The sequence below is a fragment of the Stegostoma tigrinum genome, chromosome 28 (assembly GCF_030684315.1).
Source record: "Stegostoma tigrinum isolate sSteTig4 chromosome 28, sSteTig4.hap1, whole genome shotgun sequence".
NCBI lineage: Eukaryota > Metazoa > Chordata > Chondrichthyes > Orectolobiformes > Stegostomatidae > Stegostoma > Stegostoma tigrinum.
Genome location: NC_081381.1, coordinates 34,202,362 through 34,228,539, shown reverse-complemented (window position 1 = coordinate 34,228,539; position 26,178 = coordinate 34,202,362). Strand labels below are relative to the sequence as shown.

At 45.6% G+C, this 26,178-nt stretch overlaps 1 protein-coding gene across 1 annotated transcript; it reads right to left on the bottom strand.

The window, feature by feature from the left end:
• Positions 1-5,076: 5,076 nt before the first annotated feature.
• LOC125466682 (leucine-rich repeat-containing protein 38-like) lies at positions 5,077-16,286 on the bottom strand. Its single transcript, XM_048561540.2, has 2 exons — positions 15,318-16,286; positions 5,077-5,394 (listed from the first exon to the last, which is right to left on the bottom strand). Exons 1-2 carry the CDS (start codon positions 16,006-16,008, stop codon positions 5,147-5,149), a joined length of 939 nt encoding a protein of 312 aa, XP_048417497.1. The 5' UTR covers positions 16,009-16,286; the 3' UTR covers positions 5,077-5,146.
• Between the last annotated feature and the right edge of the window lie 9,892 nt (positions 16,287-26,178).

Here is a 26,178-nt window from a genome sequence, read left to right as displayed (position 1 = left end):
AGCTTAGAATGCAGCGCAAACCCTTAACATTCTGACTCAAAGATGATGGAATGATTAACTCACTGAGCCAAGATAACCATGTCATCGAACCTCATTCACATGATATACTGATCAACGTCTGAAGAATCCTGCCACCAGCAACATACTTATTGCCATTCAGCGCCACTGAAGGAATCATGAGGGTACAGACACACTGTAGAATAATCCATTCCTGTTGTAAGATTAGCCCCGTGTTATCAAGTGCCCTGTCCAGTGGAGTATCAGGCTGTAGCCTTTGGGTAAACAATTTTAGACCCCTCTCATCAGATTACACGTCTGGCCAAGGGAGAAGAGAGGATGGAGATCACAGCCTGCAAGGACCAGTTTCCAAGGAGATTTAGAATAGATTGCAGAATGGATTTGAAGATGTTTGAAGCAGTTTGTTATGGTGCAAGTGCTGACCAGGAGAGACATCAACATTGGCTAAACACAATAATTGCAAGGGCAACTGCAGTGGAAGCTGACAATGGGCTAGTAGCACTGTGTCACATTGTATTTCTGGGAGGAGCTGAGGAAGTGAGGGAGACAGGGCCCAAAAGCACTGGGGCTGAGGTTTGACATTACAGAACTATACAGAGAGTAAGAGGTTTGACCAGGAGTCTAACTTGTTGAGAAAATTACACTTCATCTTGTATTGAAGGAAACTCCTCAGAACTGAACTGCTGGCTTTGTCCTGTCACCCTGTTGCTGTTTGTTAACTGATTTCCCAGGGTTTAAGTTGCCCATTGCAAAGAAAGAAATTGTACAACACCTGCTCTATGTGAATCTTCATGGTTCTGTGTGAAAATTGGACTGCCCTTACAAATGCCATTCTAACCCACTGTTCGCTGACAACTTTTGAAAAGTACACTTCCCATTTAAGAGATGCTGTTTGCTTTTAAATGGCAAAGGGCCACCTGGCCCATCATGTTATCACTTGCACAAATGGCAAGCTGAATATAAACAGCACATTTTTCTTTATTCATTTGTGGGATCATATCTGGGCCATAAGTTTATTGCTAATCCCTAATTGCCTAGAGGGCAGATGAGAGTCAACCACCTTATCATGGAACTGGAGTCACATGTAGGCCAGCCAAGGTAAGGATGGTAGTTTCCTTCCTTTAAGGGCTTTAGTGAAACAAATGGGTTTTTCAGACAATCTAGTAGGTTAATGGTCAGCAATTAATGCACTCTTAACTTTTTGTTGAATTCAAATTCCACGATGGATTCAAACTCAGACCCGCAGAACATTCCCTAGGTCTCTGGATTAATAGTCCAGTAAAAATACCACTAGGCCAACAATATTGAATCAAATTAAATATAGTGAATCACTAAACACAGAAGAAGGCCGCACAGCATTTTGTATCAGTGAATGAGTAACTGTGAATGCGTCAAGCAATTAGTTCCATCCCTCATTGTCCTGGTAATGTTTCCATTTTTAGTATTTTTACAGTTCCCATTTTAAAGTTTATGTTGAGTTTGCTTCCACTATTCCTATCAGACAATACATTCCAGATCACAACCATACTAACTGGATTGAGGGCTAGGTGGATCCTATTGACTGTGAGATCCTTGACTGGGGATGATGATCTAGGCCAATTAGGGAGCCCAGATTGACAGATATAAGCAGGAGATTACGGGCCCTCTTGTGGTGCAGTGGCAGTGTCCCTAGCCCTGGCCTGAGAAGCCCAGATTCAAGTCCCACCTGCTCTAGAGGTGTGTAATAACATCTCCAAAGAGATTGATTCAAAACAAATGCCAAATAGGGATTCAGAGAGTCTCCTAACTCTAGGGACTGGCTCTGCGCTGGCTGGTCAGAGTCCATGTACTTTGCACGTGTAAATGAAGGATAACTTGGTGACAGGATGCTGGTCTTCTTGAAGTTTTTTCAACAAGAAATGCTGTTCACTCCCTCATGTCACCTTTGGCAGAACCTTCATCTTTCGGAAACTCGAGCAACATTCTTCACGATTTTCAAATCCTCTGTGAGTGTCCCCCCTCACCTTCTCTGCTGTCGGGAGAACAATACCAGCTTCTCTTGTTTCTCCACATAATGACATTAATGCTGGCAGCTTGTCACTTATATTTAAGTGAAGCCTGACAACTCAGATTGATCAAGCCTCCTGCTGATAACACTGAGTCTGTGGGAGTTGAACTGATACAACCCATCACCCAACTGACCTGCAAGAGAGGGCAGCATTCAGGAAGGTGCTCTTTTACAGCTATTCTGCAGTCCTTTACCTGAAAAGCACCAGGAAATTGTGCCCATCTGAAACAGACTGAAGATCTCAGTTATAGTTTCGTGCTTACAGTACCAAGGCACATCCTCATGACTGTATAAAATTCTTGAGGTGAAAGAGCTAGCTTCAACTAGTCTTTCCCCAGATTACCTAGAATCAGGGCGAGTACATGGAGTTCAGGTACATGTCAGCCATAACATAATGAAATGGAAATACTGGAATGGGAGGAGGCACTTAACACCTTGAGCCTCAGGCTTCAAGTTAACAACTGATCTAACTTCAACTGTGCTCCTGAGATGCTGCTTGGCCTGCTGTGTTCATCCAGCCTCACATTTTATTAACTTCAATTACCATTTATCGAAGAGAGCTCTCAATGTTTATATTCATTGAAGTGTTTCCTAATGTCAATTCTGAATGGTTTAGTTTCATTGAATAGACAAAACCGCTTATGCAAAATACTACCGGCCATTAGAAATATATTCTCTCGACCTATCCTATCAATTTTTAACAATTTGGAAACATTGACCAATCAACCCTTTACCTTCTAAATTCCAGGAAACACAATGCTACACATTCTGAGTAAATCTACACAATAATGGCTCAGCCTTTCTGCATGACAGAAAGCATCTCTGTTGTGGCAAAAATGGCAGTAGAGGCCAAAAGTTGGAAGTCTTGCCTATGAATACAACACTTCCCACTTTCTTGTGGGGGAGATTAGATTCAGACTGAGTTAAACCCAGGATAATAAAATGTGAAACTGGATGAACACAGCAGGCCAAGAGCACAAAAGCTGACGTTTCGGGCCTAGACCCTTCATCAGAGAGGGGGATGGGGAGAGGGTTCTGGAATAAATAGGGAGAGAGGGGGAGGCGGACCAAAGATGGAGAGAAAAGAAGATAGGTGGAGAGGAGACAAGAGAGTTGCAGTGGAGAGAGATTCCCTGAGGTTGGTCTGGAGGGAGAAGGGTAACTTCTTCAGGTTAGGCATCCCTGGAAGAGGCTTCACAGTGAGGTTAAAATTGTATCAGAGATCATGGGAACTGCAGATGCTGGAGAATCCAAGATAATAAAGTGTGGAGCTGGATGAACACAGCAGGCCAAGCAGCATCTCAGGAGCACAAAAGCTGATGTTTCCGGCCTAGACCCTTCATCAGTTCCCATTATCTCTGAGTTAAACCCATTCATGTTTTACGGAGTGAGCTGGCCATTTACATCATCAGCTGCCATCCTGAAGTGGGATATTGTTCCTGTAGTGTGCGCACTGGACCTACTAAGCTCTGGATGTTGTACATTCACTGGGATAGCTTGGGCGCACACTTGGAAAGGTAGAGTACCCTTCTGATATGGTCTTTGTGGTGAAGGGAAATCAGGTGTCCTTGCTGCAGGGGATGCTGAAGTGGGGACAGGTGGTTTTCTTGGGTGTCTGGGACCTTTTGGTCTTGTTACATGTAGAATTGGATGTACCTAAAAATGTATCAACCAGTCAGAACTATCAAGCTGACAAGAACTTCTGAATGAAGCTAAGCTGTTAAAGAACTGTCAAGTTGTCAAAGGTTTTAAAACTTGAAAAATGTTAATGGGATTTGTCAAGACTGTCAAATCATATAAAACTCCAAGCATTTTGATATTTGAAAAAAAAAGTGTGAAGAGTTCAAAAACAGTGGTTTCTTTCTGTTTTGTCTGTCTTTTGCCATTATCTTGAGGATTTCCATTTCTGGATGAATGTAGCAAGACTGATTTCACAAGGATCTGTTATCATAGTGGGGTGTCTTCCATTTTACAGTTTGATGGGCAGATACAAATGATTTTTTTTGATTTTTGGATATGGGACTTTGAGTTTCAGTGCTTGTTGCACTTGAATGAAATGTCTGTTTTTTAAAAAAAAATTCTATTAAAGAATTTTAAATGTGGTAAACGTATTCTATGAATCAGAGAGGTTCTCTTTGCAATTATTTTGTCAGGTCTATGTGGCTCCCATTGGGGACATTAGGTGAGTTGACAGGGTATGTGAAAGAGCAGATAGTGGTAGGCAAAGGGGCATGGTTTAACATAAGTTGCCAATTTTGGCATAAGGATTATAAAGGGCAAGGATAGATACAGGGCATGAGACGCCATTGCAGTTATGAGGTGTCATGAGGAAGAGGAGAGGGACATAAGATAGCATAGGGGTTAGCACTAATGTGAAATGGGGAGTGTGTCTGGGAGTGAGGAGATATCAGAAATGAGGGCTGGAGGGCAGTTTTTAGTTTCATCGGTTTTTTTGGGTTATCTTCTGGGCAGTGCCAGTGCAGACAGGCCGATCCTGTGGCCAACCTGCACCCACAATCGGCAGCTTCCGCCCTGAGGTTACCCAGTCTACCTGCCAGAGTACCCTCTCTCTCTGAAATGAAAATGCACACTCCCAGGAAATTTGTTGCCACGTAGAGCTGGGAAATGTTCCATCTCTGTGTTCCTAACCCGGTAACAAAAACCAAGGCCAAACTGTCATGGACAATATAATCCTTCCTTAATGTAGTACTTGGAATTGCTCACAGTACTCCATGTGTCAACATACTACGGGTCCACGTGGCTGAGGCATGACCTATTCCTTTGTTGTCTAGTCTTGTGAAAATAATAAAATCCTTCATCCCATTAGTCCTTTGGAGGCACAGCCTCAAAAAGCTGAGTAGCTTACTCTTGTTCCTACATTCAAGCAACTGTAGGAAAACCTCAACTAGAAAAACTAATTCATTTCAATAATTTCATCTTTATCAACAGATGCATATATCTGACTAACCGATGCATTACATAATGTGCAACTTTATATTTAAGTAAAAACACAACTCCTTTGCAAATGAAAAATGGAGGAAATAACATGACAAGTATTCATCTAGTGTCTGTTTCTTGCCATTACTTATTCTCTTCGTCGTCATCACTTTCCTTGAATAATCCCAGTCTCTGGAAGCATTGAACAATATTGGCCAAGAAGAAGCTCGTTGTAATGGCAGTGATGGAGACACAAACCCCAGAGAAAAAGATAATCAAGTAGTCTGTCAGAGTCAGCGAGAACTCACACTCTGTGAAGCTGTTGTCAGATAACTCGTTGAGTGTAATCTTCCTCATATCCCTGGGCAAGGAGCATTGGATTGCATCAAAGCCTTGAAGAAATGAACATAGATATTTTTATGTAGCAAGCAAAACAACAGCAACTCATCAAACCTGCCCTCAAACCAATGTCTCTTGACAATTGCCCAGGCTAGTGTATCTGAGCCCCTTGTCTCCTGACTCTCCCTGTCTCCTGACTCTCCCACACCAGAACTTTGCTGTGCTGGCATTAACGAAACAAAACACAAAATTGCCACCCTAAAGGCTTCTCAAGAACAGGAAATTAGGAACTGATGCAAAACTTGTGAATTTTAAGTATCCAAGCAAGTGTGAAACCATCTCAGGAGAGGATAGAATGACAGATGGTTCACCCACTTTCATCTTTGTGCATTAATAATCAGGTTTCCTCATGAAGGTTCAGAGTTCCAGTAAGTTAAACCACCATTTAGTATCCATTCTGCATTGCTTATGGTCTATGTAGATACCTCTCTGCAGTTTTCTAGGGTCTTTCACTGCTCACTGCTGTAAAAATAGCACTGAGTATATTACTCAAATCAGGGGACTCTGCAGTGTTGATTGTACCCAACTCTCATATCAGGGCTGATTCTGTAACATCACAGAGTCCCTACAGTGTGGAAACAGGCCTTTCGGCCCAACAAGTCCACACCAACTCTCAGAACATCCCAACCAGACCCACCCCTAAGCTACACATCCCTCAACACTATGGGCAATTTTCCATGGCTAATCCACCTAACCTGCATATTTTTGGACCATGGGAGGAAACCAGAGCACCGGAGGAAACCCACACAGGTACAAGGAGAAAGTGCAAACTTCACACAGACAGTCTCCTAAGGGTGGAATCGAACTCGGGTCCCTAGTGCTGCGAGACAGTAGTGCTAACTATTAAGCTACTGTGCTGCCCCAATCAGCCTTAAACTGATCCAAAAAATCATTCTCTAGGTAAATATTTATATGTGCAGATTTGATTCCTGATAGAATATATATATCAAAACAAAATGAGAAAGGTAAGTGGAAAATGTGGGACAGGGTACTGGGAAAACCTTTCTCAGTAACATATGTGTCTGAAGGGGTTAAAAGGCTTCGTTTTAGTGAAAGCCGATCTGCCAACAAGTGTTGACTGACTCTTAATTGAGTCTAATTCCGACATTTTCCAATGTGAGCACACAAAGCATCAAGTTAGGAGAATCACATTCAATGAAAAACAAACTAGTGCATTATTCCCACCATCAGATACTCTAAACACCTGGACATTGGCAACAGGACAGAAGCATCTTCATTCAGTAACTAAAGAAAAGAATAAAGAACAGCACAGCACAGGAACAGGCCCTTTGGCCCACCATGACTGCGCCAACACACGATGCCTGTCTAAACTAAAACCTTTTGCCTCTGTGCCGTTCATGTCCCTGTATTCCCTGCCTATTCATTTACCTGTCAAGATGTCTTTGTAACGTTGCTAGTGTATGTGCTCCCACCACCTCCTCTGCAGCACATTCCAGGCACTTACCATCTTCTGGGTAAAATCTTGTCTTTCACAGCTCACTCAAACTTACCCCTTTTTACCTTAAACTTATGTCCCCTAGTAATTAAGCCTGGGAAAAAGACCCTGACTATCCGTGCCCTCACATAATTTTGTAAAATTCTGTCAGGTCGCCTCTCAAGCGAAAACCAACCAAGTTTGTCCAATCTCCCCTCACAGATAGTACCCTCAAAACCAGGCAACATCCTGGGAAGCTGTTTCTGTAGCTTCCACATCCTTCTTGCTTATGGTGACCAGAACTGAACACAATAGAGAGAGAAACAACTGGTGGTGGTTTAACCTGAGGGTTACCACACCTCAGGAGAGGGGAGAGGGACAGTCCTTCATGGTAATCTCAGCCAATGCACGAACTGAACCCATGCTGTTGGTATCACTGTGCATCAGAGACAAACTGTCCACCCAGCTGAGCTAACGAATTCCTTTGTTAACTTGTCTTGATTCGTCAATTTGGTAACATGGTTTTAATGATTAATTGATATATGCACTTAACAGCCAGGCTGTCTGTCTTTAGATCCATGCTGCTGGAACTCTTGATACATTTTCACGTTTTATCTACACCCTAATTCTATGCATGGTCCCCCCACTACAATATACATAACCAAATGGGAAGACAGAATCTGTGATAGCAAGAGCTGCTGATGCTGTAGTCAGAGGCAACAAAGTGTGGAGTTGGAGGAATACAGCAGGCCAAGCAGCATCAGAGGAGCGGGAAGGCTGACGTTTTGAGTTGGGACCCTTCTTCAGAAATTTCAGGAGTAGGGTCCCAACCTGAAACATCAGCTGTCCTGCTCCTTTAGAGAAACCTTATGGTCTATTGCTATTTCCTACTACAGAGTTTAATCTGAACATCCACATTGCCAGTTAAAAGCCACTATATTACAATGCTTCATTCAGAGTGAAAAAAATCTAGAAATTGTGTCCTCTGAAACAACACTATATCCACTTCTGTCTCACACCTGAAGTTAGTTACAGGCACAAAGTACCAAGTCCCAGTTGGTTTGCTTGCTGTATTGTTTGGAAGTCAGGTGGTCCCCATATTTAGCTCATGGATGCCTTGCTGTATATCTCTTAGGTCACTGGACATTCGTCCTTTAGGCCAGGCATTAATCCACAAGTGCTTAGATTGTTTAGTGAGACAGTAATGCCTGGATTAGTACAAATTGATAGAGATCACCGTGGCATCCGCTGAGTTAGTAAATTGAAGACATTGGTGCTTTAGATGGCGATTCTGTGACTGCTGTTAGAACATGCCAGTCAGTGGGCATAATATGTGACCCTGTTACGAGAATACTGAGAGATGCTTATTTTCTAAACATCATACAAGAGAATGGCTTTGTACCCATTCAGCCTAAGGCTAATTTTCAGGGATATGTGAGGGGGTAGGTTGATCCAAAACAAAAAGGACATACCCCCAAAATTAGAGCTAGACTCGATGGTCACAATGTCCCTTTTGTTTAGAATCAATTGCACCTGACCTCTCCCCAAATATACCACCCTCATGATCCTCCTGCCATGGATTACCCAAAGCCTGTCAATCCTGGACCTCTAGTGGTTGACATTCCAGCACCAGCCACCAGCACCTCCCCAACTCTGGCTTCTTATTGACCTGAGGGTCTCAGCAGAGGGTCACCAATCCCCCTTCCCCGCCCACTGCATGAGTCAAGGGGAACAGCTGTCTGGTGGCCTCTCCACTGCCTGTTTGGATTGTGGTTTTGGAAGACCTTCCCCAAAGGCAGCAAAGAGGGTCTCTCAACAGTTTCCCAGCTGGCAGCTGGACTTGGTCACCTCCATAAGATCCCACTTGATTATTTCAATGTGGTTCTGATCGCCAACTCATCTTCATGAGCTCACACAGAACTCTGCTGCTTCTACCTTAGAGCAAGTCCCAGAGATCCCTCACTCTGTGCTCACTGACCTACAGGCTTCCTGCCTGGTAAACCCCTGATTTTAAAATTGTGTCTCTCATTCTAAAAGCTCTACCTGCCTGTAAGTATCATTGTAACCTCCTCCAGCCCTGCAACATCTCTGAGGCACCTACGCTCATCCAGTTATAGCCTCTTGAGTGTCCTTGACTTTAATTGCTCAGCCAGTGGTGCCTGTGCATTCATCTCCTGGTGCACTAACATCTGAGGTTCCCTCTTTCTCTTTCTTAGATGATACCTGAAAAACATCTTATAATGCAGCTTTTGGTCTCCTGTCCTAAAATCTTCCTAAATGACTTAGTGTGAAAATTTGTTTGTGCCTTGGAATGCTTTATTACATTAACTGTGCTGTATAATTGCAAATTATTGTTTTGATGTGTTTATTTTAATGAGTGTATCTTAAATTGGAAATCCTCATGTCCCCAGTACTGACACCTCTCACCTTTAGCGACATAAAATGGTAATGATAAAGTCACTTATCTCCTTATTGATTACCCTGTTAGAATGCGTACGTCCTTGTGGACTCTCATCCAGTTAATTGACTCTCATTTCACTCATCCAAGCATCAATCTATTAACTGCTCCACTAAATGTTGCAGCTTAATGTCTCATTATTCATTCACGTCCCTTGTCTAGACAAGATAAATGTTCTCTTGCATCCATTACTGTGCATTGTTATTGGAAATATTAAATGACAGTCTACACATTTTCTTCTATTGCCTTCCCTCTTTCCTGGCGCTACATATAGTGTGTGAGCGCTTGCAAACTGCTGAGCAGAAGTCCACTCAGGATGTCAGAAGGGTGAGTCACTGAACCACACAAGACAGAGTGTGGAATTTGCTCCCAGCCTGGCTTGAGTTGGCTCGTCTCACCCAGCACAACAGCAAGACAACTTCAAATGGCCTCAGTATCGTAGAAAGTCTGCTCGAAAAATATAGATGGCGAGCAAAAGCCAGAATTGCATTATGATGGCTCCTTTGGTTTCAATTAGTCTTTGAGCAAATTGCTGGGGAGCCCCTTGTATACTTACCTGATCCTCCTGACCCTCCTTTCCATTGGATTCAGGAACTGTGTAAGCTAGGTGGCCCATGCACTAAAAACCTGGTTTGAAATACTGCCATTGATCAACACCAGCCCTTGCCTCAACTCTCTCTTCTAAGGCTGAAGTTCCTTCATTAATAATTATTATCAGATTCTTTAATTCATTCACAGTAAGGAGACTGCAATCAGTACAATATCATTTTAGGAATTGCTCAAATTTTAGCCCATCTCAGAACGTCCAAAGTGTAAGCAAGGGATGGAATCTAAAACGCTCTTCCTGAGGTGGGTTTTGGTGAGGGTCTTCAATTAGGTGGGGTGGCCAGGGATAGGTGATGACCCTACCACCTACCCCCCTCTGCCTTGATTTAGTCCATGTTGGAATGATTCATGTGCTGGACTTCCCGTCTCTCACTTAGACCCGAAGTGAGCAATGAACATAATGGTCATGCCACATAAATGCCGGGCATTGACAACTTCCAAAAAGAAACAAACTGACCATCACCTGTTGACATTCAATGATGTTACCATCAGTCAATATCCCACTATCAACATTCTGGGGGGTTACTGTTGATCAGAAATTGAACTGGACTCACTATATAAACACGGTGGCTGCAACAGCAGGTGAGAGACCAGTAAACATGCAGTGAGAAACTCACCTGTCTACCCACCAAAGCCTGTCCACCATCTACAAGGTTCAAGTTGAGAAGTGCGATTGAAAAATCCCCACTTCCCTGGATGGGTGCAGCTTCAAAAACACTCAGGGAGCTTGACACCATCCAAGACAAAGCAGTCTGTTTGATTGGCACTACTTCAACAAACATCCACTCCCTTGATTGGCACCACATCCAGCAACATCGGTGTGGATTTGGAGTCACATGTAGGACAGAACAGGTGAGGATGGCAGATTTCCTTCCCTTGCAACAATGGATCATTGTTTGATTGCTACGAATTACTGTGACTAGTTTGATAATTCTTGATTTATACTGGCACTCAGTAGCAGCAGTGCGTACCACCTACAGGATTCACAGCAGAATCTCACCAAGGCTCCTTAGACAGCACCTTCCGTACCTATATTCACTTTCATCTCAACAGATACATGGTAAGGCCACCAGCTGCAAATTCCCCTCCAAGCCACTTGCTGTCCTGACTTGGAAATATATTATTATTCCTTCAGTGTTGCTGGATCAAAATCCTGGAATTCTCTCCCGAATGGCATTGTGGGTCAACCAACTGCAGCAGTTCAATAATGCAGCTCACCACCACCTTCCCAAGGGCAGCCAGGAATGGATAATAAACGCTGGCCCCAACCAACGATGTCCACGTCCCATGAGTGAATCAGACAAGAATCGAAGAGACTTATTCCATTGTTGTTGGCATTCACCCAGTGACAGGTCGGGGTGGTCTCACTGTTTGAGAAGCTGGAAACTTGCTGGTGTTTACAGGGTTATCTTGGCCAAATGTCTAACCTTTGCATGTGTGTCTAGGTGGTGAACATCAGCAGGCTAGTCATCTGGGGGCTGCATCACAGTTAGCCTGATCCTGTTTTTGCTCCATACCCACACACAGAAATACATTCCAGCTGATCACCAGCTAACAATCAGGAACAAGAAGTCTAGCTAACAAGGTATAGAACTGGACGAGCTCAGCAGGCCAAGCAGCATCAACGGAGCAGGAAGGCTGATGTTTCAGGCTTAGACCCTTTTTCAGAAATGGGGAGGGGAAGAGAATTCCGAAATAAATACAGAGAAGGGGGAAGCGGATAGGAAATGGATAAAGGAGAAGATAGGTGGAGAGGAGACAGACAAGTCAAAGAAATGGGGATGGAGCCAGTATAGGTGAATGTAGGTGGGGAGGTAGGGAGGAGATAGGTCAGTCCAGGGAGGACGGACGGTTCAAGGGGGTGGGATGAGTTTAGTAGAGAGGAGATGAGGGTGGGGCTTGAGGTGGGAGGAGGGAATAGGATTTCCTGAATCCTGAATCCAATACAGGTGAGGGCAACCGTCCTGCCCCATATGAATAAGTAACTGCAATCTTACATTTTACCCCCTGAGAAGGTTGAATGGGTGGAGAATAACCATGCTATCATACCTGTGCTCAGCCAGCTGGGTCAGTAAACAGCAAGAATGAAGGGGGAGAATGTTAACTTCAGATTAACATCCTAGAACTGCGACTCATTTTTAAAAACCCTTTCATGGGATTCAGGTATAATTGACAAGGCTGGCATTTGTTGCCCATCCCTAATTTCCCTTGAACTGAATGGCTGTCCTGGCCCTATCAGAGGGCAGTTAAGTGTGAATCACATTGGTGTGGATTTGGAGTCACATGTTGGATAGAACAGGTAAGGATGGCAGATTTCCTTCACTTGCAACAATGGATCATTATTTGGTGGCTACCTTAACTGAGACTTGCTTTATAATTCCTGATTTATTAACTGAAATTAATTTCTGCCACCTGCCTCTGGATCACTGACCCTGTAACATTCCCATTGCTGCACTTTGACCTGAAATGTTATCCAAATCCTGCAAGTGTTCAATTTTAACCCTGTGCCCCATCTCTTCAAAGTCCCTGTAAATACCTGGAGAAGCCCTTTATACTGCTGCCCTGCTGAAGTATTAGATAACTAGGTATTTACTTCCTGAAAGGGCTGGTTGAAGGGCTGGGTCAGAAAATTCAGAATAAGCCAGTGAATTAGTCGTTCAGTTTACTGCAAATGCTTTGCAGACAAACAGGAACCTGGTTCAAAGCTGCTGAGATACATTTCCACACACAGGAAGCTGTAGGGACCAAGTTATTGAGTGTATTTATGACAGAGATAGAAAGGTTCTTTATTAGTAAGGGGACCAAGGGTTACTGGGGGGAAGGCAGGAGAATGGGACTGAGAAACATACCGGCCATGATCAAATGGTGGAGCAGACTGAGTAGGCTGAATGGCTTAAATCTACGTCTTTATCTTATGGTCTTACAGATATTGGTCAAATGCTTGAAGCCATTCTGTGAATTTTGCTGGCAAAAACAGGCAGGCTGAGTGCCTGTGGGCACTGTCACAGTTGAATCTTACCCTGTCCTCATTCAATATACACACACATACACAAAAACACACACACACACTACATAGAAATATACATACATACACGCACACAATATACATAGATACATAGAAATATACACACATACACACGCAATATACATAGAAATATACATACGTACACACATACGCGTACACACATGCACTCAGGAGGGTCGAAAGCAGCCATCATGAACCCTGGTTAACACCCATGTGCCATCACCACCTCTCAATCCACAGGTGCTGAGGCCAAAAGAAATAACCCTACTCCCACTCTTGGCTCCAAATTAGGTAGTTCAGCAAGAGAATAGAGGCCTAACCTTCCAGATGAGCTATTCAACCTTGAACAGCAACCAAATCCTCTGGGAAGCTCCAGAGAACATTTCAGGAACTCAGACTGGTAAAGTGAATGGCAGGTTAGATTTGTCATCTTAATCCCCCATCTAGCTAAAACAGGTGGACACAGATAAAATTGCTTTCAATATTCAACAATATTTAAATAATTACCTGATTTTCCTCAGAACCTCTGGTGAACCTCCAACCTCTAGCCGTTAAGTGAATATTAGTTTATTAAGATTGATTTTGCATTTACACTACTGATCCCAATGTTGCTGATGGAGAGGTGTATGAATTGATGTTTCTGTATAAGCAGTCCTCGATTTACAAGGTTGTGATTAATGCTGTTTCAGTTTTGATTTCACTACCTATGATTCCGATAAGATGTGCCTGATTCACGATAACATAGTTCTTACCTGACTCCTAGCAGCACGAAGGAATAATGCACCCCGAAAGTCAGTGTGTTTGGGCAAGTTCCTGCTCATTTCGTTAACCCTGGCCATTGCCTGCCTCAATTATGTTTAGATAAGTTTTTAAAAACTGTCTATACGCTTCCACCTCCAGACAGACAATCTTTTATATGAGGACCGAAACATAGTTTTGCATATATTCTTGACTATTTTGACATTAATTTTGTTCATGTATCCATACTTGTTTGACATTCTGGTAAAGTAACCTGAATATTTACGAGGCTTTCTATGAGAATATGTGCTTTGAATAGTGCGGTTTCAATTAACTTCAGCTTAATCAGCGCTATCTGTATTTGTTTAAGTCCTGCCAATGGGTGCTGTGGACTTGTGGAACAGGGCATGGTTCCAATGGAGGCAGCTCTCATCTGCTCCTTCGCGTTCCAGAGAGATTGATTTCATCCATACCCTGGTCAGGTGAGTGTGACCCTGCCCTGGCTGGGGCAGGTGGGACTCGGACCCAGAGCTCCTGACCCAGAGGTAACAGGCAAAGTCAACGTAGTTCCACTCTCTTATCAGAGACTGAGAAAGGAGGCGTGTTTAAGCTAAGGGTCACCATACCTCGGGCAAGAGTCCAGGTTGAGAATGTGGAACCTTTGTGGTTGATCTCAATTGGCGCAGGAATTGAACCTGCACTGTTGGCATCACTCTGCAGTGCAAACCAGCTGTCCTGCCAACTGAGTTAACTGACCCCCCCCACTCCCCCAATGAGGTAGGCGACCCTCTGCCACAAAAGCCCTCCTCTGCCTGTTGTACTGATGGGGCACTGTAATGAAATATAGCTGAGCAGAAACTCACACCAGGAGGCAGATATTTACTAAACTGAAGTAACGTTGTCTGGGGTGATGATGCCCTCCAGTAGCTGCGGTGCCCACTGGTCTGGAAAGGCCTCCAACGCGCAGGGGGGCTCTCCACGGACACCCAAGCACCAATGTAACAGCGAGAGGGGGGCAGACAGTCAGGCACAATGATCCCCTCCACTGCTCACGGCCTTGACCTGTTAATGACCAGTTTGGCCATGCCCCAGGAGCGTAGGTAGGAGAAGTACAGATAGAATGGACAGCCAGAGACTTTTTCCCAGGGTGGAGGTAGCTGTTACGAGGGGGGCATAGTTTCAAAGTGAGTGGAGATAGATATGGGGGGAGACATCAGAGGTAGGCTCTTCACTCAGAGTGGTAGGGGTGTGGAATGCATTGCCGGAGAGGGTAATGGAGTCGGCTTCGTTAGGGGCATTTAAGCGGCTGTTAGATAGGCCTATGGATGATAGTATAAGGTAGGGGTGGAGGTTAGATAGACCTTAGGATTAGGGTAAAAGTTCCGCACAACATCTGTACTGTTTTGTACTGTTCTATGTTTATGTTCTATGTACGAAGACCCTCTGTCCTGTCCTGCCAATGGATCAGGAGCGTAGGGCTGGCTTACATTTTGGTTTTACCTCCAACAGGCAAAATGCTACAGACTTCATCCAGGAGGAGTGTGCTTTCAGGGGATTTCTCTACCCTCACCTTCGCTTTGGGCCATGGGCGCTCTTGGGAAGGAGGGAAGGAGGGAAGGAAGGAGGGAGGGAGGAGCAGTCATTAGGCACTTACCAGTGGCGAGGATTTCAGCGTTCGCCCTGAGCCAGAGGAAGAGCTGGGCAAAGTTGCAGTTGCAGAGCCAGGGGTTACCATCCAGGCGGACGGTGCGGAGGGAGGGTAGGGAGCGGAGGGTGGCCACACTCAGGGACTCCAGCGCGTTGTCGTTGAGCTCCAGCACCTGCAGGAGGTTGAGGTTCAGAAATGCTCCGTCCTCCACCTTCCCCAGGCGTGGGTTGTTCCCCAGGCGCAACATGATGAGGCGCTGCGCTGAGCTGAACGCTCCGGGCGCTAGCTGCGAGAAGTTGTTGTAGCTGAGGTCCAGGTAGATGAGATTGGTGCTGCTGAAGGTCCCCTGGGCGATAGACGACAGCGAGTTGTTGCTGAGGTCCAGGTAGACCAGGTCACGGTAGTACATGAAGAAGTCGTTGGGGATCTCCCGGATTCGGTTGTTGCTCATGAGGATCTTTCTGATCACCAGCGGGAAGAGACCGATAGGCAGCTCAGAAAGTCCCAGGTCCCTGCAGTCTATGGTGTGGCTGTCCCGGCAAACACAGTCTCCTGGGCAGCCCCTGATCAAGGGCAAGCAGAGCAAGAGCAGGGGCAGCAGGCACGGGGCAAGGTAAGAAGGCATGGTAGAGTGGCACAGAGCACCGGCAGCGCCTGGCACATCCCGAGGGAGGGCAGGCAGCACTGTACTCTGCATGGTCAGATCAAATAGCGAGAGATTCGATTAGAGAGATAGCAGGCAGCCACAGAGAGACAGAGGTAGCAGATAGCCAGGGAGAGAGAGAGATAGCAGGTAGCCCGGGAGAGAGAGAGAGAAAGGTAGCAGGTAGTCAGAGAAAGAGAGAGAGAGAGAGAGGAAGGTAGCAGGTAATCAGAGAGAGAAAGGTAGCAGATAGCCAGGGAGAGAGAGATAGCAGGTAGTCAGAGAGAGAGAGATAGCAGATAGCCAGAGAGAGAGAGATAGCAGATAGCCCGGGAGAGAGAGAGAGAAAGGTAGCAGGTAGTCAGAGAAAGAGAGAGAGAGAGAGAGGAAGGTAGCAGGTAATCAGAGTGAGAGAGATAGCAGGTATTCAGAGAGAGAGAAAGAGATGGCAGGTAGTCAGAGAGAGAGACAGAGATAGCAGATAGCCAGAGAGAGGGAGAAAGAGATAGCAGGTAGTCAGAGAAAGAGAGAGAGATAGCAGGTAGCCAGAGAGAAAGAGAGAGAGAGAGAGATAGCAGGTAGCCAGAGAGAAAGAGATAGCAGGTAGTCAGAGAAAGAGAGAGAGATAGCAGGTAGCCAGAGAGAAAGAGAGAGAGATAGCAGGTAGCCAGAGAGAGAAAGAGAGAGAGAGAGAGAGATAGCAGGTAGCCAGAGAGAGAGAGAGAGAGATAGCAGAAAGCTGGCTCGAGGAGGGATCTGGGAGGCACCTGCTGGAAAACTGGGAACAGTAATTCCCAGTATGACAGGGTATGTTTGCTGGGGGGCAAAGAGAAAGACAGCCCCCTTCTACTTACCCCACCTCCCACCAACCCCCTACCCCGCACACACAAACACACAAATACCAATATCCCAACTTTAGGTGATAGACTGCGTTAATAAGGACCCATATATACTGCAGGGTTTTTAAAACTGCCCTCCGGTAGTGGATCTAATCACAACTGATCATCAGAATTTACAGATACCCAGCAAAAGGGAAATGCTTTCGGGACGCAGACGACTTGCATTCGTGTAGCACCTTTTCGCACCCTCCGGGGAGTCCTCCTTCTCGATTATCCACCCAACCCCCGTCCCTAAGCGCCCTGGCCACCGTCGCAAAGGAGGAAACGTGACGCGTGCACAGTGAGATCCCACAAGCAGCAACCTGACGAGGAGGCGTTCAATCTACTTCAACTGGGGTGTGGGGAGTGAGGGTTCGGAATCGCAGAGAGAAAGAGAAAAACAAAAAACCAGGCCGAAAGACCCAGCCAAGTCACTGTCTGCCGTGACATTCTGCAAGGAAATGCATTTGTACAAGGCCTTTGACCAAATCACATGCCCTGCACTGTGTAACATGGCTCAGCCAGTGTAGATAGTGTGTGTGCTCATTAGACAGGTCAGAGGTAAGGGCTGGAAAAATGATTATGCAATTGCTTCAGATTCTATGAAAATCACCCTTGGGTGCAGGTGCCCAGCTTTGGCCTTGGAGCACAGGGATTGAACCTCATTAGCTGAAGCCAAAGTTGCCTCAGCACATATAGGCCAGTGAGGGGAAAGAGAAGTCAGTCAGGGCTGGCTCCTGGTTAGAAGCCAGCAAGAGTCCTGCTGGACAGGATGTGAGAGTGACTCCCCACCTCCCCCCTTACACCTCCACCACAGTCACTGTCCAGAATCACATGGGAACTGATAGCCAGAGTGTACCATGTCTTGTATGGGGTCCTTTGATGCGTAGTCATTGTCATGAGTTAATATCACAGTCCTATTCCACACAGCAGGGTCACACCAAAAGCCACAGGATGATGCAGTTTGGATGTTAAGGGAAATGTCCACTTTTGGAATACTGTATACTCTTCTGGTTGCCCTGCTACTGGAAGAATATTATTAAATTGGAAAGGGGCCAGAAAAGATTTACAAGGAAGTTACTAGGAATAGAGTGCTTGAGTTATGGACAGAGGCTAGATAAGCTGGGACTTTCTTCCCTGGAGCATAGGAGGCTGAGGGGTAATTTTAGAGAGGTTTATAAAATCATGAGGGGCATCGATAAGGTGAATAGCAAAGGTCTTTTCTTTAGTATGGGGGAATTCAAAACTAGAGGGCATAGTTTTAAGGTGAGAGGAGAAAGACCCAATAAGGAATCTGAGGGACAACTTTTTCACTCAGAGGGTGGTTCGTGTGTGAAATGAACTTCCAGAAGTGGCAGATGCAGGTACAGTAACAACATTTAAAAGGTGTTTTGATCGGTGCATGGATAGGAGAGGTTTGGAGGGATATGGGCTAAACATGGGCAAACGGGGCTAGTTTAGTTTGGGAAACTCGGTGAGCATGGATGGAAAGACGCTCTTTGGTCTGCCCGCAACTTGCTGGTCTTCCAGCTGAAAGAACTGACCCTGACCGAGTGTTGCAGACTGGCACACTCCAAGGTCCAGGACTATGTGCTGAGGGACGCGCTAAAGCTTGGGGCAGCCGCCGCCAAGGCGCGGTGGGGAAAGACCACTGTATGAAACCCCTCGTCCAGAATAGAAAAAAAGGCCCTATCTGGTAACTGGGCCCAGCTGGCGCCTTCCCCAACTGGTCAGGGGGCCAACGGGGACTGCGCGGGGAGACGACTGCCGGGGTATTTTCTTTGTTTTTTTTCTCTTTGGTTTATTTTTCTCCTTTAGTTGGTGTACGTATCCCCTGGGAAACCCAGATCGGCTTGCATGACTGGGTAGGTGTATAAATGTTTTATTTTTTGTACATTCTATGAATAAAGTGTATTTTTTCAAATAAAAAAACTCGGCTAGCATGCATGGGTTGGGCCGACGGGTCTGTTTCTGCGCTGTTTGACTCCATGGCTCTGTGCAGTCAACTTATTGGTTTAACTTTTCAATGAGGAGGCACTACCTCTCACAATGATGCAGGACATCGCATACTCTCCATGTTGAGCTGTGCTGAAACCAATAACCTTTGACCCAAAGGATCATGATACTAAATGGTCTAAGCAAGCACCTAGAGGTAGGGAGGGTGGTAAAAGGGCATGTGACTGATTCAGTGATGCAAAGAGCCTTCAGTATTGGTCACCACACAACAGTGTCATGGGGCACAATCAATAGACACCAGCCACACACACATCCATGAGCAATGGCATCTGATAACTGAAAACTGCTCAAGATCCTCTCATCCAGGACAATAGCAGGACACTTAGGTAGCACAGAGCTGCACTGCAGGCCACGCTAGCAGCTTGCATTGAAAGGCTGCTGCAAGGACATTGCCTGCAGAAACAGGTCCGTGGCTCACACAGATTGTACCCAGGCTTTTGCATGCTCTCCCAACACTCACTCGCTTGCCCTGGAGGCACACAGCACCCAGAAATTGTATTGCCTGGGAGTGCATTCAGGTGACCAGGCAGCTTACCTTGCTGGCCAGCAGTCTTCAGTCCAGGGGTTGTGCATCTTGCTACACAGCAATGTGCCACATCAGTCTCACACCTCCCCCAAAACCGGCAGCTTATGCACTGAGTATGCAGCACAAGCAGCTGCCAGGTCTCCATCTGAGTGGAGTAATCCTGACTGAAGTCCGTGGAAGTGTCTGTCAGTCAGGGATTTCAGCACAGCTAGTGAAGGGTAGCCTGTAGTAGCAGCCCAGCAGATTGGTCGCGGCCGTGAATGCAGCTGAGGTGTTTTTTTTGATCAGGGAGCGTGTGCCTGTGCTTTCCTGGGGGAGGTGTCATGGTCAGTCTGACTCCATAGCAGTCAGTCCAGGGAGGGTTGTACTAACACAGCTGGGGTGAGGTAGAGGCCTCAGTCAAGGCACTGGGGCATGCCTGCCAGTGGCTGCCTGGTTGATGAAGAGGGTGAGTCATGGCCAGTCTGTCAGATTCATGCACAGAAACCCAGGGGAAAGGAGGGACTGCGGGAGGCAGGGAGGGAGTTTAGGGTAGGGGAAAGCTGCCGTGGGAAGGAGACTCAGGAACTGATTTGTGGAGACTGAGGGCAGCAAACTGGGAGGTTTGAGGCAGCTGGGGCCACTCGAGAAGCTGCACTTTTGCAGTTTCTGGATAATGAGAACCATCACGCTCCCCCCCCTGCCCCAGCACGGAAATACCTACTTGCTGCTCCTGCCCCCCATGTACTTGCTTACTGCTCCTATGCACTCCCCCACATAGCAGCTTGCAGTCCCCGTGCTTCTTTGAGCATATGCACAAAGTCCCTGAGCACTGACACAATTGGGTCCTGCCCTGTTTGATGCTGAGCAGGTGCCTGGTCTAGAGCACGTCCTGTGTCTGCCTACGTCCTGCGGTGTCTCTTTCTCAGCCAGCCCTGGAGCTGCCCCATTCAGGTGCGCACTAGAATGTGCTTCCACATTTGTTAAGCTTGACCTTTCCATTGAGGTGTCAGTATCTGAGCTGGGGTGGGGTGGTGGGATTTGTAGGAGGGAGCCTTGCTAATGCTTCCTCTGAGGCCTGGGAATTCTCATGCTCTGAAGGTGAGGAGGTGGTTACTGGTGGAGCAGAATGTTTCTCTGCAGTGGCCAGGGCCATACAGCTAGTACCTGCAAGACACAAGGGAGAGAAGCTTCGGGGCCAATGTTAGAAATTTTGTGCAATGAATGAGACAGGTAGGAGGTTAATAGGAGAGTCACAGTGAGGTGAGGAGTGGCATTTACTCAGTCGGAGGGACTGGATATTTTGGCTTCCCCATAGGGGTATATCTGGTCTTCTCCTTTGAGAGCCAGGTTTTCCTCCTCATAGGGTCTGAGGCATTGAATTTTGGGTATCCCTCCCCCTGTTCCAGGCCCTTTCTGCTTTTCTGTGGGCTTCTCCTCCTGAAATGGGAGAAATGGAGAGATCGAGTGAGATGGAAGCAGCTGGCGCAGCTGTTAGTGCTCGTACATGTGGAGTAAGGCGTTGAGGTGTCCCGAGTGAGGGAGGAAGCAGCATGGAGGGTATGCAGAGTTAGAGGTGTAGAAAGAGGTTGGGGTACGGGAAGTGTGAGTGAGGGAAGATATTGCAAGCAATAGTGAGAGTGGCATAGTGTGAGCCTTGGTGGGAGCTGGGTGCAGTATCAGAGATAGAATGAGAGTGAGATAGCTGACAGAAGAGAATGGCACTTACCCTGGCAGAGCGGAGAAAGTCCATGACACTCTTGTGGCACTGTTGGCTCTTTTCTGTCACTGCTGAGGAGGCACTGATCCAGGAGGTCACCTCGGGCTTAGCTGCCACGGTCTGGCAGAGTGCCCACCCCTAGGAAGCAGCCCTCCTCTGGACCAGCCCATCCACCAGCACCTTCCACAAAATCACAATGCCATTTTCCACTCTCCCAATATCTTGGGAACGATGGGCAGGGCAGCATCAGAGTGCCATTGCTTGTCTGGGTACACAGCAACCTTTTAAAATGGCACCGGTGGCTTGGATGCCAGTCTTTAGGCAGATATCTGGTGAGTAATGAATTCCCATAGGAACAGCAGGTGGTGGGATGGGCCTGGAATCAGGAGGTTGAGGTGCCATAGGGACAAGGTAGACTGTTAATAAGTAGAGTTTGGGAAGATGCAATGAGAGATCTCTCAAAGAGAAATGGTCCATGAAACTTAGTGAACCTGACACTTTGTTACAAAAACGCAAGATTCAGCCCAAAGTTGTAATAGAACCCCTGCAGTGTGGTTAGAGGCCATTGGATTAATCAAGTCTGCACCAATCCTCTGATGGGCATCCCATCGATCCCTGTAATCCCACAATTACCCTAGCTAATCCACCTCATCTGCACATCTTTGGACTGTGGGAAGAAACCAGAGCAAACCCACACAGACAATGTGCAAACTCTACACAGGCTTCCCAAAGCTGGAATAGAACCCACATCCCGGGTGCTGTGAGGCAGCAGCGCCATCCACGGTGCCACCATGCCAGCCTTAACATTGCATGCTGTGAGCTTGACCTCAGTGATGTGAGCATGGGTTCAGAGATAAGCCTGCATGCTTCTCAAAGTGAGCATTCTTGCTCAAGTATCAGGCAGCACCAGTGAAGGAGGAAACACTTGCAGTTGAATATGACTATCTGCAGAATCCTCCTCTTGCCACAAGAGCCGTCACGACTACTTCCAGCACTTTCAGTTTTTATTTTAGGTTTCCAGCATCTGCAGTATTATGCTTCTATTATATCTCTGTAGTGCCGTCATTATGTGAGCTTAAACAGTTGAATGTTGGAAAAATATTCCAGCATAGATAGTCTATCCCAATTCAAGTACACACACACACACACACACACACACACACACACACATGCACGCACTTGCATGCAGAGACATACATGTAGACATGTACATGCACACATATGTATACACACACATATATTCACATTGGGATGGGGAACTCCAGTCCAGTTTGTTCCCTCTCATTAGTCTGCAGGGAAGAGATAAAGTCTAAATACTCTGTTTTTTTTGGAAAACTCAGGCCCAAACCAGCCAGGACCATTGGGAAGTTCTTGTGAATTCCTAATTAATCTTGTAGTTTTCATTACCATACAGTTCGGAGTTGTGTTTACCTAAAGGCAGATCTCTTTACTTGATAACCCCATAAGGAGATACTGGTGCATTAAAAACAAAACAAAGAGCTTCCTTTTCGAATGGGAATAACTAGTAAGGAATTAAACCACAGGATAAAGGGAACTAATATCAATAATGCTGTTAGCAGGGTCCAGGACATATCTCTGTGGACCCCACTGTCATGGAAGGTTGTAATCAAGTGAACCAGTGGGTACCACTTGCTCCTCCCCAGTTGTCATCTCAGCAGAAACAAAGTGAGAAAGAAAAGTGGGCACCCTGAGACAACAGTCACTTCAATTCAGAACCAGTAGGTGGCCACCTTGCACTGGCCCAGGGTTAGATCTACAATCGAAATGCCCTTTTCCTCCTAAGATATAGCTGACAATAGTTAGTTCACTATGTGGACCAGTTGGGCATGGGTTGGACCTGGGAGCAGTATCGCATCAGCCTGGGTATTACTCTCAAATCAGTCTCTCTGACCCCTACTCCTTCAGCACTTGAAGTGGCGTCAAGCAACAGTCTTTACTTTTGGCTTCCTAAAGGCCCTGTATGAAGTGCTTTAGAGCCAAGTCAGCAACAGCTCAGCGGGAGGTCATTTGACCTACCATTCCTGCTCTGTCCTGCTGAAAGTGCAATTCGCTTAGTGCCATTCCTCTGTCTTCTCCCTGTAACATTGTACATTGTCCCTGCTCAAAAGTAGTCAAATCCCCGTTGAACAGGGATTCTCTGTCACTGCACTCCTTGTTGGATCTGCAAAATCCTGTACCCTAGCTCTGAGACCTTTGATTCTGGTACTCTCTCTAGCCTCTACCCCTCTGGGAGTTCCTGTCTCTCAAAGCTCCAAATGGAATCACCAGTCGCCATTGTTAAGGGTGCCCAGAATGTGGTCTGCCGCCAATGTTTGTCCCGCCCAGCAACCTGCCAGCTTGGTGAATGGGAAGGGAAAAAAAGATTGTGATGTATTTCTGTTAAATTCATCGAGGTATCCACACCCCTGGCCTTGGGGATTCATCGGCTGATGCTGGGACCTTCCTCACAACCCACTTCCCCATAAATATTTAGGCTACAGAATGTATCTCTATTTTGTTGTTAAGCTGTCAACATTTCTGAGGCTTGAATCTGATGACTGTTAAGTGAATGAAAAATATATTTTTAGAACTGAAGGGTGAGGCTGGAATTCAAGCCCATGATTGACTGAGGAACCGTCCTCCTCCTGATGTGAGGCCCCATTGAATGGCCTCTGGGTGGTTGCCATTTGACTCTGAGATAGTGTGAGGTGACTCAATGCCCCTTACTCACCTCAAATATGAATGAGTCACTCATCAGCCTTATTGATTTTGCTTTTCTCACCCAATGGGTCAGTTCTTACCTTTGTCTCTCAGAGAACATTAAATCACCAAGTTGCAGAATTAATTTGTCCGATGATCCAATGTCAAAATGAGCTTGGTGACAAGAATTTTTGTTCGTATTTGCGTCATTTTCATCAGCAGTAAAACCTGGAGATGAAAGAAACTCTTGGTTCTCCAGAGAATAAAGGCAGAATGATCTCAAGGACATCACCACCCAATTTCATTCTTAAAATCAGAACTGCTTTCAAGCCTTCAACACTTAACAACTACATTTTACACATTCTGGGAGTAATTAAATAAGGGCCAGTTTTCACCTTAAATAAAAACAGAAAATCCTGAAGTTTGCTCCTAAAACAGTTCGGAATATTTGGCAGTACAATAAATATACTGTTCATTAAAAAGTAGGACTTTGATTTGAGTTTTGTCAGACCATTTCAGATCCAGAAAATGAAAATGAATCAATGAGTCACATTGGATGAAAAAAAAACGCAAGGAACCGTGGATATTTGAAATCTGAAACAAAAACAGGAATTGCTGGAGAAACTCAGGTGTGGAGAGAAACTAGGGTTAACGTTTCGGGTCCACTGACCCTTCTTCAGTACAGTCATTTTAAAATGCATTGGCTGTTGTTATGTACATAAATACCAGTCGGTGATGTGATAAAATACTCCCAACTTAACTCATTCATTGCCACTCCATCAACACTCAAGTAGCTCAACAACATCCAGAGCAAACAGATTGGCACCCCATCAAGCTACCTTGAATATTCATCCTGTCTACCACTCTGCACCGTTTCTGCAGTGTTTACTATCCCTACCTGCTCTGCAGCAACTCATCAAGGTCTCTGAGTGTAATGCCCAATTTTGCAACTTCCATTGCAACGGCAGCAGGCATGGAGGATCAACACCACTGCTGAGCTCCCTTCTAAGTCATACACTATTCTGATTTGGAAAGTACATCACAATTTCTTCACCATTTCTGGGCCAAAACTCTGGAATTCTCCACCTAACAGCAGCTGAGGAATCCCTGCACAATATGGACTGTAGAGTTTCAAGGCAGCTCATCACCACCTTCTAAAGGGTAAGCAGGCTGAGTAATGGGCACTATCATAGCCAATGAACATGTACTATTACTTTTAAAATGTATTTTTTTTGTTCATGTATCAGGATCCCCAGATTCCTTTGCATTGCAGAGTTCTGTAATCTGTCTCCATTTAAATAATATGCTGCTTCTCTATTCATTATGCCACAGTTGACAATCCCACATTATACTCCATCAGCCATTTTATACCCATTCACTTTATCTATCCATATCCTTGCCTTATTTTGTGTCATCAGCAAATATAGCAATGATATATTTAGCCCCATCACCCAAGTTGTTGCTGTAGGTTGTAAATTGTTGAGCCCCCAGCACTGAGCCCTGTTGCACTCATTATAGCTCATTAATTCAAACATTTCTCCCCACTATCAGGTTCGTGTCGGTGAGCCAATCCTATCTCCTTGCTAATACGTTCACCACCAAACCATGAGCTCTCGTTTTGTGCAGTAACCTTTAATGTGGTACCTTTTGGAAGCTGTCCTGAAACACTCTATGAACCAACTTCCAGTGACCTTCACCAATCCAATTTGTCCAATTAATGTGTATCTGAAGGACCCCCGGTTGCATTTCCACAACTCCCCAGCCCCCAACCCCACTGGCAAATTTAGAAGTTGGTGGTTTAACATGCGATTTTATTATTTGGTTTGAATTAATTGAAATTAAACAGAACATATCATTGAAAAATAAGGGCGCTCCCTTTTGAGACAGAGTGAAGGAGTAATTTCTTCTCTCAGAGAGGAGTGAATTTTTGGAATTCTTTACTGCAGAGGGCAATTGAGGAAGGGCCGTTGAATATTTTCGGGACTGAGATAGACTGTCTTTCAATCAGTGAAGAGAATCAAGAGTTATGTGGAAAAGTCAGGAAAGTGGAGTTAAGGATTATTAGATCGTCCTTGGCAGAGCAGATTCAATGAGCTGAATGGCCTACTTCTCATCCTGTGGTTTGTGGATCGTACCTTAACTAACTTTTACAATATAAATTAAAAATTAAAAGATTAGGTCACTTTTGGAATACTGTGAACAGTTCTGGTCTCCCGGCCATAGGAAGGATATTGTGAAGGTTGAAAGGGCTCAGAACAGATTTATAAGGATGTTGCCAGGGTTGGAGAGTTTGAGCTAGAGGGAGAGGCTGAGAAGGCTGGGGCTAGTTTCCCTGGAGCATCAGAGGCTGAGAGATCACCTTATAGAAGTTTATAAAATCATGAGATGCATGGATGTGGTGAATA